Here is a 14,307-nt window from a genome sequence, read left to right on the forward strand (position 1 = left end):
AACAGGGCTGTGTCGACTTTTTATACACACCGAGTATTATATATTGCCCTTCTTTACCTGCAAGAGTTGGTTGTTTTTTGCATGTTTAAATTTTTTTTTAAGGTGCAACGTCAAATGGTTTTCGGATCTTTTCATTTTTCTGCATGCGGTCCATAGAAGAAAAAGTTTGGACACCCCCCGGCTCGTAACTCCAAAAGTGCAAGACGAAACCCAACAACATTCAAGCAGCCTTTTCAACGTGCACTCTTCAACTCCTTCTAACCTGACCCCCCCGCCCCCTGTTTATTGACTGGCGGTGATCTTGTGGAGTCCTGGCCAGGCGGGGATGTAGTAACGAGGCAAGGTGCCTTCCATGAGCCTTTCCATCCACAAGCCCAAGCGGTCCAGCTTGTGGTGGATCTGGAGCGTGGATGTGCTGCGTGAGCGCGCCGATTTGCGCGGAGGGTGATCATCACGCGACGCCGCCCTCGACCTCCTCACCGACGCCGCTACCGCCGCTTCGTCCTCTGACGGTTTGCTATCCGGGTCTTCCCCGGTGTAGACGGGCTTAAACAGACAGAAGTACTTTTTGTGGCCGTTGAGTGCCAGCACGTAGCCGGTGTAGTCCATGCTGGCGTTTGCCTCGTCGTCCTCGCACGAGTAGACCTGCGCGGCATCCTGCGCGCTTTCGAACAGCGTGCGCATCCACTCGCTGTGCTTGTCCGTATTCAGGAAGGAGAAATGCAGGGTCAGGCTCCTGGAACATTTCAACAAATCCAATTTCACGATCAGTTAAATAGCAAGACACCAGTCACCGTTTCTACAAACTCACTTGTACAAACACAATATGTTCCGCTTCATCTCCCCACCCTTGCAAATGAGGTTGACTCAACAAACGAAACGAAAAAAATGAGCATCAACAGTATAGTAGTATCGCATCAGCTAAAGGTTCATAACTCGATGAGTCATTCCCATCCGGACTCAACCGGCACCATCTGTACAGTGGCAAGTATAACAGATGCAATCTTGAAATGCTTTTAAGTGTTGTGAAAGAATGACCCAATATGGCAAAATTAAGCTTGATGAATCATAGAGGCTTTGCACCCAATTGGTTTGCGCGTGGTTTTAAGCAATCTTGCTTCATTTGCTCGACAGTGTCATCAAGCAGTAAGCTATGCGTAGACACGTTGCAGGCTTAACGGTGACTAAGCAGTATTGCAGTAGGATGTCTAATGCAAACATGGAATGAGCAATAAACATCACAGACTAAGTAGAATGTTTTTTTTTAGCTTTCAACCAGGTCTTAGGCCTACGAATGAGACTTCGACAGAAAGAGAAATAAAGAAAGAAATGAGGACACGACCAATACATGGCCCAAGTCAACTTCCACAGCTGAAATACGACCGTTTGAACATACCCCGTGAAAGAGTAGACCTCTTTGGCAAACTTGCTGAGCAGAACGTTCTTCGAGGCATCGGCGAGCACAAGAACAATGTTCATGTGTCCTGGCCTCAGCCTCACCAGGTTGCTTATGTAGGTGATGTCAGTCAACTCGGTCACCTCCACAAAGTTCTTCTTGGGAGGCCGACTAAAGACGGTCATCATCATAGTTAACGGTCATCTTGCGCTTGCCTCGAATATTCGTCAATCCGAAGGAATAAATATTACCTTGATGGACCGCCGCTCCCTGGCGATCCATTTTCTGTTTTCGTTCCATCTTTTACTTTTGTTTTGGGGGAGTTTTCGTCACTTGAGTCACTGGAAAAAAAAATTAATTTAAATATATATATATACTGTATATATATTCACACACAGTGAAACTCCTCTACAACGAAATCATGTTTGCAGCAAGAAAATTTTCACAACAGGGGGTTTTTCACTTTGATCTCAGATGTAAACACACACACACACACACACACACACACATAGGCGTTTTCATACACGCAAAAGTGGGAATGGTGTTAATGCATGAAGATTTTTTTCACACTAGGAGGTATTTTTGCCCATGTAGGTTTCATTGCAGAGGAGTTTCACTGTATATGATCCAAGATGGGAGTCTGAGGCGCAAAGGTAAAGTAGATATTGAAGCGTAAACAAGCTCACCTGAAGGCTTGGACGACCACAGTTCCAAACAGGATGAATAAGGCAGAAAAGATGAGGGACAGCAAAGGCATCATCTCACGCCTGCAAACCACCAAAAGTGTCATTTTCTTTCTATTTATTGAATTTTATTCACCTGAGGAGCTGTAAACACTCTTTTTGCTGTCCCGTAAAAAGGCGGCGGAGTTCCGCCGCCAGGACCGCAGAAATGCGACGTGCAGTCACCGCCAGTACATGCAAAACGGTGCCACGGTATGCCAAAGCGTGCGCTACTACCCCTTGTAAATGTTTGTAAAAACTTCTACCCACCAGTTGTTGTGTAGAATGTCATCGATGACTTCGGAGAGGTAATCATAAATTGCATAGAGCCATTGGATAACAAACATCTACAGAGAGACAACATTAGTCGGTGCGCGGTTAATCACCCCCCCCAGAAAAAAAATGCTTCAGACAAATTTCAAATTTCCAGGCTGATGCGGGCAGCCAAACCATTTGCCGGCCAAACGAGCGTACGGATGCAAACTCGTTGTTGAGCTCGGGAAGCATGGCATCGTGGACCAGAATGGACGGGTCCTTCTGGAGACGCTCCAACTCCTCCACGAGGCGCCGCTTGTCTTCTTCACTGCCGTTCCAGGGAGTCACTGGCTTGAAAAAGGCCTTCCCGGCAGCGTTGCGCCTCTCCAGGATCACTACCTGAAGACACACACACACACACACACACATAAAAAAATGGGAAGGTGGGTAGCCTATCCGGGTGGATGAATGAATGAGTGGGTGTGTCATGAAGCGGACTAGATGATGAATTCAGGGGGCGGCTTATCAGGTGTGCTTTTCTGTTTTGATTTATAGGCAAAAATTGACGGGTGGGTCATTTGGTGGTGGTTCTGGACGGGCGGGCGGATGGACGGATGCACCTGCGGTGGCGGCGGTGTCTTTGTGCCGTCCTTGCTGGTCATCAGGATGTTACAGAGCGGTTGCTGCAGTTGTTGGTAGACGTAAGCAAATCTCACAACTTCCTTGGTGTTGCTCGAGGCGAAAGACAGAAAGGCCCGGTTGCCCGAAGAAAAGCTCTCGTCGCTGCCTGTGATCAGCAGCACGCAGTATCTGACGGGAGGAGAAACAGCAGCGCTGAAGCATACCGTCGATGTGCTCTGAGGGCGCAGACGGACGGACGCCGGCTTACTTCCTTCGCCTGTGGAACTGCTTGACAGGGCAGAGCTCGTCAAAGAGCTTCTGGTTCACCAGCCTCGGTGCCAGGAGAAATTTGTTGTTTGACATGAACTCGTCGATGAGCTGCTTTTTCATTCCTTTTGTCTGCCGGGAACAACGGCGGCTATATTTTATGACTCACATGATCACACACACAAAAAAAAAAAGACTCCGCTTGTTTCTTTCGGATGCCAGAGACGCACCTGTAAGATGTCAGCGGGGTTATCCGTGTTCTCTTTGAAAACCAGCACGGTCGGAGCGTAGCTGTTGATATTGAACTGTCTCTGCAGATGGGCCGTCTCTGAAAGGCCCTGGTCCACGTAGCCAAACTGCATGTAGTCCTTGTACGCAAACGCCGTCAGCTATGAAAAGCCAGAGATGAAAACCAATGAAGACACCTGAGCTGCGAAAGCGATTGTGACGTCGGTCCCAGGCTCACTTTATAGAGTAAGGGAACGACAGGCACTTGGTCAAACAGGAGCACGTGTGGCTTGTTGACTTCATGCCAACTGCTCAAGAACTGCTTGTCGTTCTTGTCGCTGACCTGAAACAAAAAAAAAAATGATGCTTTGACATGTGCGCGGCCATTCGCATCCACATTGTTATCTACGAGTACAGTACGGTCAAAAAGTGAGATTCTTACCCAATCCACGAGTTTTTGGGGAAGAAGGTCTTCCACAAACTGCCTCAAATGCTCCTTTGCTACGGCGTAATGGAAGAACGTCACTTTGCCATTAATGACTCCGAGTATCGACGGCGTGCGATGAGCGCCGAGGTGATTGGCTAACCGTCTCTCATATCCAACATCCACCACGCCGATTCCGACACCTGCGCGGATGAAACGTACACCCTTTTGGCTTTCACCATTTACTTCAAAATCTCCCAGCTGGCTGCTAAATAACAGTATGTCCATTCCGAACCTAGCGTCTCCATTTCCTGCACCACCTCCTTCCACACAGGCTCGATGTGGATGCAATTGAAGCACCAGTCGGAGGTGATCTTGATCAGGTACGGTTTCCTGAAGCTGTCGGGCACCACATCGTTGACATACTGGTTAAAACGCAGCGAGTGCTTGCTGTCGGAAAACTCCCCCTGGTTCTTGCTGTTGAATGGGAAGTTGAAGAAGGACTCATCGAAGTTGAAGCTGTCGTGGCGGTGGCCGCTATAGCGACCGCTGCCATACGGCTGGGTGTCATCCGTCTGGCCGTAGCGGTCGTAGTTGGCGCGTTTGTCCTCACTGGATAGAATCTAGATTGTGGGTAAAACGTGAGTATTTTCATTTGTTTCTGTCACAACTGGAAAATGTGTCAGGTATGGGATGATGCCTCTCAAAAACAAGTGTAATGTGTTTCTAACAAAAAAAATCCCCATGAAAGTGTGATCACATTTCCTTCCCATGATCAGTTTCAGACCTAAGCCCAATACACAGGTGTCAAACTCAAGGCCCGGGGGCCAGATGTGGCCCGCCACATCATTTTATGTGGCCCGCGAAAGCAAATCAAACATGTCAATTTCCATGATGCTTGCTAAAATCTCGACCAAAATTTAAAATTCTCGTATGTAATAAATAAGAGACATATCGTAAGCATTTTCTGGGAACCAAACCCTTCATTGCAGAAACTTAAACAATAGTTGAATAAACCGTGATTATTGCCTTTTTTAAATTTGGTTTCAGTCATAACGGCCCTCCAAGGGAAACGATAAATGTGGCCTGTAACAAAAATGAGTTTGACACCCCTGCCCCAATAGATGAAAATACACGAAAATAGGGAGAGATGACATAAAAATCATTTTGTTTACACATTTACATCCCCCAACCCTTGCTTTAAACACATTTAAACTAATTAAACCCACTTTCCAAACAAATTGTACATATAGTTCAACACAAATAAGGTGCCGAGATAAAATGTATCGAAAATATTGTACAGTGTCTGTGTACATGCATGTGCCTTTAGGAGGCGGGGCCTGTGGGATGGCATGTGATGTCAATGAGTTTGCTTGTAAGGGTTTGGAAGCAAGCTGCGGTTGACAGCTACTTCTGTGCAAGTGTGCATCGGCAACTGTGGCTCCCATTTTCCACATAAAGATGCATTACAGTCAATATACTATAAAAACACATAAAAATGACCGTTTGAAAGAACGACACAGCAGCGACATGAATGATGAATAATATTGCAATGGCATATTGTAGATTGATCTCCCCCCCCCCCTTCAATTTCACATGACTAACCTCGTACGATTTGGTAATCCTGATAAACATATCCTCAGCTCCCGGATTTTTGTTTTTGTCAGGATGCCTTGAAGAGAACATATTTATTACATAGATGCTAGCAAGTTTATGTCAGTTTTGTGTGTCGGACACTCACCATTCTCTAGCAAGACGCTTGTAAACTTTCTTAATCTCAACCTGGCTTGCACTTCGAGTGACGCCCAAGGTTTTGTATGGGTCTAGCTCCGGTCCAGCGTGGGTCACTCCGAGCTCCAGCACAGAGACCGCCACCATGACAGCCAATGGCAGAGACATCCTTAATTCTGCCATCGCTGTTATTTTAACAACATAAGAGCATCTGTCGCCATCACATATTGCATCTCAGGATGTTCAAATTTAAACGTCGGGACACAGTCTTGACCGGTCGTGCGAAACTTGTTTTGATTGCAAACCACATCGTAGGATCGCACAAGATACACTCACAAGGGCTGGTTCTGACAGTTGTAAATGTTAATTTTCTGATATCTGAGTAGTTTTCAACAGAAGTTGAGGAAAAATAATGGCATGAGGTCAAACAGTCGTTTGACGCAAGTGCTCGGATTTAAAGATTAATTTTTAAATTACATTGCAACATAACGGGACATGAACCAACGAAAACACACAATTAGATACATTGGCTGGCCATCATCAGAATGGCAGCATGCAACACAGCAACAAAGGTATCACCGTCCGTGTACGCTGCCATCTGTCACCAGATGATAGATTAGTGTCGACTGTAAAATATATAAGGAGATATTTTGATACTGAGTGTTTAAACGACGTTGCTACAAAAACTGTCCGTTTCGCTGAAAATACAAATTCAGGCACCTCGAGCAGCTGCAGTCAACCGGCACTACACCGCATTTTTATGGCAGGTGTTGATGTTCGTCAGGGTCTTGGTGGATGCTGGACGACGACAATCACAAGGTGTGTTTGGCAGCAGCGACTACTCCCTCAGGGTATGATTACAACTACGAACTGGCGACAAATCGAAAGTGCTGTTGGGAGGTTGAGTATTTCATCGAAACTGCGTTTGTGTATGTGCGATCGGTTTTCTAGTCGTCGCTCCCCGATATTTAATATACTGTAACCGCAATGTGTTGCTTGCTGAGCGGTGACTTTCGTCAGTTCGGTAAGTGTAAAAGTAATCAAGCGCACCTTTTTTTCCCAATGTTTCGAGTTGGCCAATCACAAACAAGAATGATGTAAACAAGGAAGTAATGCTTGTAATAAGAAACAGTATATACGAAAAAGACCTGTACTTTCCAATATGATGTTATTTTAAAATATTTTAGCGAAACGTCATATTAAAATGAGATGTGCTGAAACGTAGTATGTGTTTCGAAGCGTCAAATGCACTACAGAGGCACCCGTTGGTCAAGGAGTAAGCCATTGCATCCAGTGTTTTTGATGTGGACACGAAATCCGATATGATGTGCAAACCTGCTGAGATTGACGAGCTAAACAAATTCTGCGAGAAGACAGATTTTTTTTAAATTAAAACAAGAACACCGATACAGATACACCAAGTGAAGGCAGAAAACGCACCAACCACCGGATAATACGTAGTAGAAGAAGAAAGATCGTGCCACCTTAATTGTGACGTCATTCACAAAACAACCCGGAGACCAGGAAGTGGGACTCCTCATCGGTACGACACCCTGTCAAATCTCCTCTTTATTCGTTGTTTTTGTTTATTGTTTTTTTAGCACAGCTTTTACGATAGGATTTTTGTGACTTAATGGAGAATGGAGGACCATCACAAGAAGATTCTTCAGCGCTACAGGATAAATATTGTCACGAGTTTGGACCCATCATGTCTCTATGACCGCCTGCTTCAGAAAGGGGTTTTTACTCAAGACATGATCGAGAAAATAAAGGTAGGATCGCACTGGGCATTGCAGTTGCCAAATATTGATGATAAACAATGATTCTTCATTTTGGATGGTAGGGGTTGCGACGAACTGGGTGGACAGGTGGTGAGCACATCAACATCACGGTTCTGAGGTTCTGGATTCGAATCTCGGCTCCAATTTTCTCGTGTTTGAATCATCTGGTCCTGTATGCTCGTTTCCACTAACATTCCAAAACATGCATGTTGAGTCAAATGATGGCTCAAAGGTGTGAGTGTAATTGTCTGTGTCAGCCGCTGTGAACTTGAGTGGGCTAGCTCCACTTAAGTGCAAAAATGAATAGAAAACTTTCTAAGATGGCCACACCCCTGGCCTGAATTGTGAAAGCAGGATTAACCTATTGCGAAAACATCCCAATAAAGGTTGATGAAAGACACAGAAAGTTAGGACAGTATTGCCTTAGGAATGTTGTTTATCACCTTTTGTGAACTAGTGAACGATTTTCATGGATGTTTGGAAATGAAAACCAAAATGCCTTTTAAAACTAAAATTGACCAGAAGTAATCATCCCATCCATCCATCCATCCATCCATCCATCCATTTTCTGATCTGCTTATCTTCATGAGAGTCGCGGACGTGAGGGAACCTGTCCCAGCTGTCTTCGGGCAGTAGGCTGGGTACACCCTGAACTGGTTGCCAGCCAATTGCAGCGCACGCACAGACAGACAACCATTCGCGCTCACAATCACACCTAGAGGCAATTTGGAGTGCCCAATCAACATGCCATGCATGTTTTTGGATTGTGGGAGGAAACCGAAGTACCTGCGGGCACGTGGAGAACATGCGAACTCCACACAGGAAGGCCGAAATCGAACCCTGCAAATTGGCACTGTGAGGCCGATGTGCTAACCAGTAGACCACCGTGCTGCCCCAGAAGTAATGATGGCCTTGTAAATCACCAAAATATAACTCGCTTAGATTTTATTGCAGCCATAAAACTTAAAATGACTCTCCTGTCAAAGGTCATAGATGAAGTTTGTCCCCTAAACTTCTCAGTGGCTCATACAATAGTATGTGCCCCGTGATTTACTGGCAACTAGTCCAGGGTGTGCTCCACCTCTAGCCTAATGTCAGCTGGGATAGGCTACAGATCACCTTTAAAAATAACAATCACTGAAGAAAATGGATGAACGTAAGAACAAAAAATTAGGGATCAATGTTTTATATTCTCAAGGTAGTCCATGTATCTTAACAGAGCTCAGGAACAAGACGGGACCAAGCCAGGCAACTGGCGCGGGACCTGCCGACCCGTGGGAGTCGGGCCTTTCCTCTATTTCTGGAATGTCTTCAGGCTTCAGAGCAGCACACTTTGGCAGAGCTCCTCCAAAGTGGAGCACCTGCGGTTCAGGGGTCAATGTCCAACCGCCTCATTCACCCTGTTGTCCGGACTCTTCCAGTTTGTAAGTACCAATTACTCTCAGGTGCATTTAATGACTTTATGTTTATGGTCTGAGTACAATCGTATTCACCTCGACTTTGTCGTGTCACCGTAAATAAAATCTATATTTGTTTAATAAGTTGGAATTTTGACATGAAGCCTATCGCCATTGTGTTTCAAATTGTGTACATTTTTTGGCACACTCGACATTATATCTAATACTGTACTTGTTCACGAGTCAGATGCAGGGGAAATCTGCTCTCTGTGCCAATCCATCAAATGCATGGAATGAGTTCCAATTGAGGCATTCTGAACCTCGAACCCTTGGGATGCATTAAAAAAATGTGTTTTATTGTGCAGCCTCTACAGTGGATTTCCAGACGCAAGTAAAGGCTCCCCCTGTACATCCAATACAGACTCCCGCACGTAAGTTACTGTATGTGTGTTGGCCCAGAAGTTTGGATGATTGGCTTATTCACGAACATGAGCGCATGCTTCTGCCACAGCACCTGATTCGGAGAACCTACAAGCTCAGATGCGAGTCAGAACGCGCATGCAAGGCAGGACACGGCGGGACAGCCTTCAGGTCAGGACCATTTGGTTGTTATGCACTTGTGTGGAGTAAGGGAGCTGTAATTGATCAATTTCCACGCCAGCTAGCACCGAATATTAACTTTTTTTCCCCCACCACATCTACGCCAGAGCTACAAAATGGACGCCAGCCCGTGCGGACACTGCCTCATAATCAACAATGTGGATTTTGAGCCACAGAGCGAGCTAAGTAACCGCACGGGGTCCAACATCGACTGCGACAGGCTGGAGAGGCGATTCAAAGCTCTCCGCTTTCTCGTCGAAGTGAGGACAAACCTCAAACACCGAGTAAGGATCCCTTTTTTGCTCTTGCACGATGCTAAACTCGCGGGTGGGATGCCTACAGTTCTCTCCACGTTACAGCGGATCAAACACGAGTTGTCGGATTTATCGAAGAAGGACCATTCGCCCTACGACTGCTGCGTGGTCATCATTCTGTCTCATGGGACGGAGGTAAGATGCTTTTGTATTCTAAGATAAGATCACTTTGGTTATGTTATGACGACTGTATTAGTTTTCACTCTGACAGTAAAATACAGTCGGTGTACCACTTGGATGGTGCCCTTTTGCATTTAGTCACACCCAAAGAGTGCTATAAAGCTCACTTTAATATGACTCTATTGCAGGTGAGTCACAACCGCTTCCCCGGTGCTGTTTATGGGGTCGACGGCCGGTATGTTCCTGTGCAGCACATCACAAACTACCTCAACGGGAAGCACTGTCCCTCCCTGCAGGGGAAACCAAAGCTTTTCTTCATCCAGGCCTGCGGAGGAGGTAACTGATGATGAATGTTGGCTCCTTGGACAGCATTGGTAGCAATATCAAAGATTTACGTCTGGCATTGAGGTGAAAGAGACAGAGGCTTCGAGGTGCCGTCCGACGAGGCGGAACCGTCGAGTGGCGGAGCCGATGACCAGACAGACGCCATCCCCGCGTCCTCCAGCAGCGACTCGCTGAGCACGTCTGATGAACCTGACGCCGGCGCCACACTGCCCACCCCGAGTGACATTCTCGTGTCCTACTCAACTTTTCCAGGTACACTTCATTGCCGAGTTCAGAGTGAGCGGAATATGTGTGCTGCCGTTCTGGTCCACCTGGTGGCGGTAGTGCACCTCGAGTGCATTGATATTTCCTCTACCATAGAGGTTATACATTGATCTATATTGCGGCGTTTGTGAATAAGCAAGCTAAAAATGTTCACACATAACTCAAAATGCACACCATCCAAATTTTTTTGTGACACCACACAGGTTACGTGTCTTGGAGGGACCCACAGTCGGGTTCCTGGTACATTGAAACGCTGGACCGCATTCTTGAGGAAAATGCTGCCACTGAGGATTTGGTCACAATGTTAATGATGGTGAGCTTGTCTTCTCAATATAGAAGTAGCCATCGTTCTGTTGAAAGAAATAAAATCATTGTTATATTATTTCTTACACGCATATATCTTTTTGTTTGTTTCCAGGTTAACAATGAAGTCTCCCAGAACTCTGCAAAAGGCATATATAAGCAAATGCCAGGTTCCTTTAACTTCCTTCGGAAACATCTGTACTTTCAAACCTCAACGCTGGGACAAAATTCATCTGAACAAATGTAATTGTTACTGTACATACTAAAAACAAAAAAAGCAATTTCTTGTGATAACGCAGTGTATTTTCATTTAACATTTTGGAATTTAAAAAAGGACGGCACGGTGCTCTACTGGTCAGCACGTCTGCCCCAAAGTGAAGAGGTCATGGGTCCGTATCCGGCTCCGGCCACACCTATGTGGGTTTTCTCCGGGTACTCCGGTTTCCTCCCACATTCCAAAACCATGCATGGGAGGTTAATTGAACACTCTAAATTGTCCCTTGGTGTGATTTGGTGTGAATGATTGTTTTTTTTCTATGTGTGCCGTGCGATTGGCTGGCATCTAGCTCAGGGTGTATCCTGGCAACTGCCCGAAGGCAGCTGGGATAGGCTCCAGCATGCCCATGGCCCTTGTAAGGATAATCGACTTAGAAAATGGCCGGATGTAAAAAAAAAAAAAAAAACATTTGGAATGATTGTAATTTGTACATGCATTTTGTGTATGGTATACTGTATTTCAACAGTAGATGGCAGTAATTCCTTGGGTCTTTCTCTAAATGTACATTAACTTTATTGAATTTGTAAAGTTTTGTATAATTTTTTATTTCTTTTTAGGTTTTTCTAATGCTTTTTTAGACTGTGAGAAATTTTCAATCCAAAAATGTGGTTTGGTGTAGTCTTAACATCCGTTCTTTTGAAGTGACATCTGCATTACAGTTTCGCCATTCCCACAAAAACAAGTGCTTTTTCTGCAAACACATTTTAATGGTTTACAACCAAACAGATCTGGAATGTTTTTGTTGATGTCCTATCTGTTTAGATTTTTTTTTTTTTTTTTTTTTTAAAAGCTCTGAAATGGTAGATGACTGGTGGTTAAAATTATTCCATTTCTCCCATTAATTGCAAACACAAAAATAAATTCAACTAAATCAATGCGTTCTCTTCTTCATCAACCCTTCAAGCTCATGTCACACTGGTTGTTCTTTATTCCCCATTATTGACAAAACCAGTGAAATGATAAAATAATAACGTGGAACAACTTTCTGACGTAATTTCCTTTTGACTTAGCTTCAGTCAGGAAACTAATCATCAAACCTGTTTCGAGATTGATTTGAGAAATCCACAAGGGTAGTAAAATTATAATTTTCTTCGACTGACGTGTTAAAAACATCAAAATTGCTTAATCTAGCATGCTTGTTTCGAGTGATGCCCTTGCCGTCTCATGCAATGAACTATCCCATCTCAACGCATATGCAGAAATGAGTCAGGAAAACAAACATGTTGGCGCATTGAAAGTAAAATAAAGCGGCGGTATTACGCTGGAAGCGTGCGAGAGGAAAATGAACCGTTTTTCATCAAAAAAGATGAAAGATATGGACACGATCGGAGAATAATTAATTAGACAATGGTCATGATCGTAGTTGTTAATTTGCGATGGTGGAACCGCACTACGAAACTGCCGAACGTCTCTGACAGTGTGGGTCTTTGTAAAAGCAATCGACTGTGGACCTAATTTTGTGGCCAGTGAGTGTTCCTCGACTAAAAGTTTCTCATCTAATCTGACTTCTTGTACTGGAACTCCGGAAGAAGACAATGTTTTGTTGTTACTGACTACTACAGTATTCTGCACCATCTTTCCTCTTTTGCAACACAGCTCGGTTTTGGCAGTGCAACGAGTTCCTTCATCACCAGTGACTGTCACAACGAATGTTTCAGCAAGATCACAGCAATGGGGAAAAACGTGTGATACTGGTTACTTGTTATCATCATTGATGAAAATGAAGTTGGTGTTAAATTATGAATTAACAGTGGCTAATCACATTTTTTCGAAAGGTGAGTTCATTTTTTGCTAAACGCACTCAAGCATGCTTACCTCCAGACCTAATCAATCAATAAATCACCCAAATAGAACTTGCCTGACAAAATGAAGTGCGCTAAAATATCCCCCAGAAGTTTCAAAAAAATGAAACGATCCAAAGCAAATTCAAGAACGGAGGAGAAATTTTGTAAGTGACAACTATTAGTCTGAAAAAGGCTACAAAGCCATTCCTAAAGCTTTAAGACTCAAGCAAATGACAATGAGAGCCATTCTCCACGAATGGTAAAATCACGGAACAGTGGTGAACCTTTCGCAAGACTGGATGATTTGCAGAATTTAGCCCAAGAGCACAGTGCTGGAAAGGAAAACAATGAACCGCAGGTCTCCTTTGCCTCTTTTAAGGTAATTATTCAAAAGTACTGTTGAACAAAAAAAGCAACATAGAGGCTCACCTTTTGAAAAAAAAATTCAGTGTACTGACAAGACAAAAGCTGAACGTTTTGTAAGGTGTGTCTCTCATTACAACTGGCACGAATGTCACACAGCATTTCAGAAAACCAACTTCATGCTAACAATCAAACATGGTGGTTGTGTGATGGACTAAGTCATGACTGCTTTGCTTATTAAGGGCCTGGATCATTTCCTGTGATTTATGGAACCATGAATTATGCCCTTTAGCAGAGAATGCTGACGGAGAATATTTGCAACCTCAAACGGAAGCGCACTTGGGTCCTGCTCCAGGCAATGGTTCACAAAACACCAGCAAGTTAACTTCTAAATAGATTAAAAAAAATAATAATGTAAGGTTTTGGAGTGGCCTTCTCCGTTTTACAAACAATACAAACTTTTACAAACATTTGCATCCGAGAGAGATTACTTTGTCTCCTTGTTAGGATTTTGTATGCTGTCTGTTTGGTTCGGTGTTTGAAGCATCAGTTTATCACAACAGCTGCCATCTGAACCGCACATGTCAATAACTTCTGGGGTGTGTCTTTTGATTTATTTACATTTATATATAGTAATACAACATTCAGGAAAGGTAATGCATATTTGTTTGAGATTTCTTTCAGAATAAAGGTTTCAAAGAAAATAAAGAGAAATGAAAACATCAAGTTATCTCTCACGATAGAAGTAAAACACAGAATTAAAACAGCAAGTGGTACACGGCACATATCCCTGTGCCCATGTAATGAAAACACACAATGCACAATGTGATTGTTCCTTGCAGATTATTGAAGATGATTACCAACTTTCACAGTCGAAATAAACAGATTGACGACAAAGCAGCCCATGCAATGAATAAGACTTGGTCTGATACCATCTGCCGTTCCAGTAAAAACGCATGCCACTTGCTGAAACAAGATCTTTCCGCAATATTCCCTTGAGTAAGACTGTGCCCTTCCAGAGTTACGAAATGTGTTCAGAGACTCGTCCCATAATATCACAATGTAACGTGTTGTTCAACATTCTTTTCCTGCATACGGTGCATTTCGGGTTCTTC

At 44.1% G+C, this 14,307-nt stretch overlaps 2 protein-coding genes across 2 annotated transcripts; one reads left to right on the top strand and one right to left on the bottom strand.

Moving 5' to 3' along the window:
• On the bottom strand, positions 1–6,761 carry dnajc16 (DnaJ (Hsp40) homolog, subfamily C, member 16). Its single transcript, XM_019862937.1, has 15 exons — positions 6,365–6,761; positions 5,655–5,829; positions 5,519–5,585; positions 4,209–4,536; positions 3,932–4,116; positions 3,728–3,832; positions 3,492–3,650; positions 3,263–3,393; positions 2,994–3,183; positions 2,593–2,772; positions 2,389–2,465; positions 2,083–2,163; positions 1,648–1,737; positions 1,397–1,567; positions 1–736 (listed from the first exon to the last, which is right to left on the bottom strand). Exons 2-15 carry the CDS (start codon positions 5,825–5,827, stop codon positions 283–285), a joined length of 2,391 nt encoding a protein of 796 aa, XP_019718496.1. The 5' UTR covers positions 5,828–5,829; positions 6,365–6,761; the 3' UTR covers positions 1–282.
• A 357-nt stretch (positions 6,762–7,118) lies between these two features.
• Positions 7,119–11,040, top strand: casp9 (caspase 9, apoptosis-related cysteine peptidase). Its single transcript, XM_019862941.1, has 10 exons — positions 7,119–7,416; positions 8,645–8,849; positions 9,188–9,253; positions 9,334–9,413; positions 9,530–9,706; positions 9,782–9,871; positions 10,045–10,192; positions 10,265–10,453; positions 10,669–10,778; positions 10,884–11,040. The coding sequence occupies exons 1-10, from the start codon at positions 7,285–7,287 to the stop codon at positions 11,013–11,015; spliced, it is 1,329 nt and encodes a 442-aa protein (XP_019718500.1). The 5' UTR covers positions 7,119–7,284; the 3' UTR covers positions 11,016–11,040.
• Positions 11,041–14,307: the final 3,267 nt, after the last annotated feature.

Source organism: Hippocampus comes, unplaced genomic scaffold (genome assembly GCF_001891065.2).
Source record: "Hippocampus comes isolate QL1 unplaced genomic scaffold, H_comes_QL1_v1.1 scaffold1, whole genome shotgun sequence".
Lineage (NCBI taxonomy): Eukaryota > Metazoa > Chordata > Actinopteri > Syngnathiformes > Syngnathidae > Hippocampus > Hippocampus comes.